Source organism: Brachyhypopomus gauderio, unplaced genomic scaffold (assembly GCF_052324685.1).
Source record: "Brachyhypopomus gauderio isolate BG-103 unplaced genomic scaffold, BGAUD_0.2 sc64, whole genome shotgun sequence".
In the NCBI taxonomy this organism is placed as follows: Eukaryota; Metazoa; Chordata; class Actinopteri; order Gymnotiformes; family Hypopomidae; genus Brachyhypopomus; species Brachyhypopomus gauderio.
The window spans coordinates 1,973,276-1,975,775 of NW_027506885.1; the positions used below are offsets into that span (position 1 = coordinate 1,973,276).

Below are 2,500 nucleotides of genomic sequence, written 5' to 3' on the forward strand. Positions count from 1 at the left end.
GAACCGGGGAATGAGCCTCTCTATGGGCTCCCTACCCATCCAGGACACGCCCCCGCCCGACTACGGCCCCGCCTCCGACACGTCCAGCGAGCAACACCAGCTCCGGCAGCAGCCACTGCAGCCGCGGGCCCGGGGCCCGGCCCCTAGAGGCCGACGCCCGCTCCCTGCCCCACCACAGGAAGAAGAACTGGGCGTCGTCAGTGGATCTGGTCAGCCTAGACCCGGACGCCCTGCGCTTCGGCGCCCTGGAGGACGCGAGGAGAGGCAGCAGTAACCTCAGTACTCGCTCGGCGGGGCTGGACCACGTCTGCCCCGCGGGCCCGGGGACACACGCCTCTCCCAGTTCAGCGCCCTGGAGGACAGGAAGGCCCACCACAAGTCGGCCCAGTCTGTGGGCGGAGCCTACGACAAGCTCCGGGAGAGACACAGGAAGCTACACTCGCTCTCTCAGGCGCTGGATGGTGAGTGAACACGTCGGGACTGTTGAGATTGAAGGCGGATTGTAGTCTAATGAACCGCCCCAGATATTGTTGGGTAGTAGATGTAGTGGAACGCTGTACCACATCACAGCATTTCTGCGTGTGTGAGGTGACCGGACTGGTCTCTGCATGTTTTAATGAACGGCATTCACATTCCAACAATCCCAAACACATGTGGTAGAAAATAAAACAGGTAAGTCTTTAATCAGAATACATCAGGTCTTGCGGACGGCAGAGCGAGGTGTGTGTGAGTGTGTGAGTGAGTGTGTGTGTGTGAATGAGGCTTAGTAGATTGTGTGTGACTCAGAGTTGCAGAGGATTTCAGATTCCTGGAACTAATTAGAGTGATAGATAATTGTAGCCTTTCAAAGCCTGTGTGTGGGGGGGGGGGGGGGGGGGGGGTGGAGGGGCTTGCTTGCTTCACTCAATCACTATCTCTACTTCTTTCTCTGCTGTGTCGTTTCATTTGCAAAAATGGGATGTTGTATTAAAGGGCACAATCTCTCTCGGCGTTCTAGAACCCCCACCCCTGTTCAGCGTTCTAGAACCCCCACCCTGCTCAGTACTCTAGAACCCCCACTCCCGCTTAAGGTTCTAGAACCACCACCCCACTCAGCACTCTAGAACCCCCACTCCCGCTCAGCGTTCTAGAACCACCACCCCACCCAGCACTCTAGAACCCCCACTCCCGCTCAGTGTTCTAGAACACCACCCCACTCAGCACTCTAGAACCCCCACTCCCGCTCAAGGTTCTAGAACCACCACCCCCACTCAGCACTCTAGAACCCCCACTCCCGCTCAGCGTTCTAGAACCACCACCCCACTCAGCACTCTAGAACCCCCCACTCCCGCTCAAGGTTCTAGAACCACCACCCCACTCAGCACTCTAGAACCCCCACTCCCGCTCAAGGTTCTAGAACCACCACCCCACTCAGCACTCTAGAACCCCCACTCCCGCTCAGCGTTCTAGAACCACCACCCCGCTCAGCGTTCTAGAACCCCCACCCTGCTCTGCACTCTAGAACCCCCCCCACTCCAGCGTATGTGCAGCTAGATCCTGCCCAGGGCACATGATGACCAAACTCTCATGTTCTCCCTGTTTGAGCACACGCAGCTATTTCAGCCTTTTGTGGAGACACAGTGGTGTGTCCCTTGGCAACTGTTCTGTGTCTTGTGTTTTTATTCTGTTTTCTTTGTTCCGTCTCCCCCCTCTTGTCTCAATCCTTCTGTCTTTGTGCTGTTGTCCAGGACCGAGGGCTCTTACGCTCTGGTTTACTCCATTCTTGAAACATCACCAAACCCTGACTTGGTCTCTCTTTCTCACACACACGCACACACACTCACTCACTCACTCACTCACTCTTGCGCTCTCTCTCTCTCTCTCTCTCTCTCTCTCCCCCCCCCCCCCCCACCCATTGCTTCGCTCTCACCCTGCTACATGTACTGCAGGTCTGTATATGTCATTATGTCATTAGACCCCCCCCCCCCCCCCCCCCCAAGTCTCACGTGACCATCAGTAACCCAAACAGACATGCCGGGGCCCCTGCAGTTGTAGAACAGGAGACACTGTGTTTTTTCAGCACTGCATTGTGGTCTGTCTGGCTGCTCGTGGCGAGCTCGATTAGTTGTGTCTGAATCTGGCTTGTAGTGTGCCCTGCAAACCTACGTAAAGCAGCTCACGTATACGAGCACACGCACGCTCTTCTGCCGTGCCTCGCTGGTGCGACGTGAAGTCCCGATGCGTCTTGGCTGTGGGGTGTGGTGTGTGTTTCGCTGTGCACATTTGTGTAATCGTTCCGCAGGTTGCCAAAGCATTTGCATGTTCACATACATTAGCATGCCTTTGTTGGCTAATTGTATCTCATAAAGAACCAGATGTAGCGGCTACGCTAGTATGTTAATATGGAGTTTCCGATATTTCCAGCCTCCTCATTAGCGCAGCAGTCCCAGGCTGCACGTGGTGTCTGGGTGTCGATGTTTCCGCCCGCCCGTCTGCAGGCGTAAGGCACTCAGACACGAGA

The 2,500-nt window shown here is 56.0% G+C and overlaps 1 protein-coding gene across 1 annotated transcript in view; it reads left to right on the forward strand.

Moving 5' to 3' along the window:
* The first annotated feature begins 6 nt into the window (after nt 1-6).
* LOC143490291 (tyrosine-protein phosphatase non-receptor type 13-like) overlaps nt 7-2,500 on the forward strand; it is a 37,256-nt gene continuing 34,762 nt past the window's right edge. Inside the window, 3 exon segments of the mRNA XM_076988944.1 lie at nt 7-136; nt 138-321; nt 324-461. Of these exon segments, the coding sequence (XP_076845059.1) occupies nt 11-136; nt 138-321; nt 324-461 (448 nt within the window). The 5' untranslated portion in view covers nt 7-10.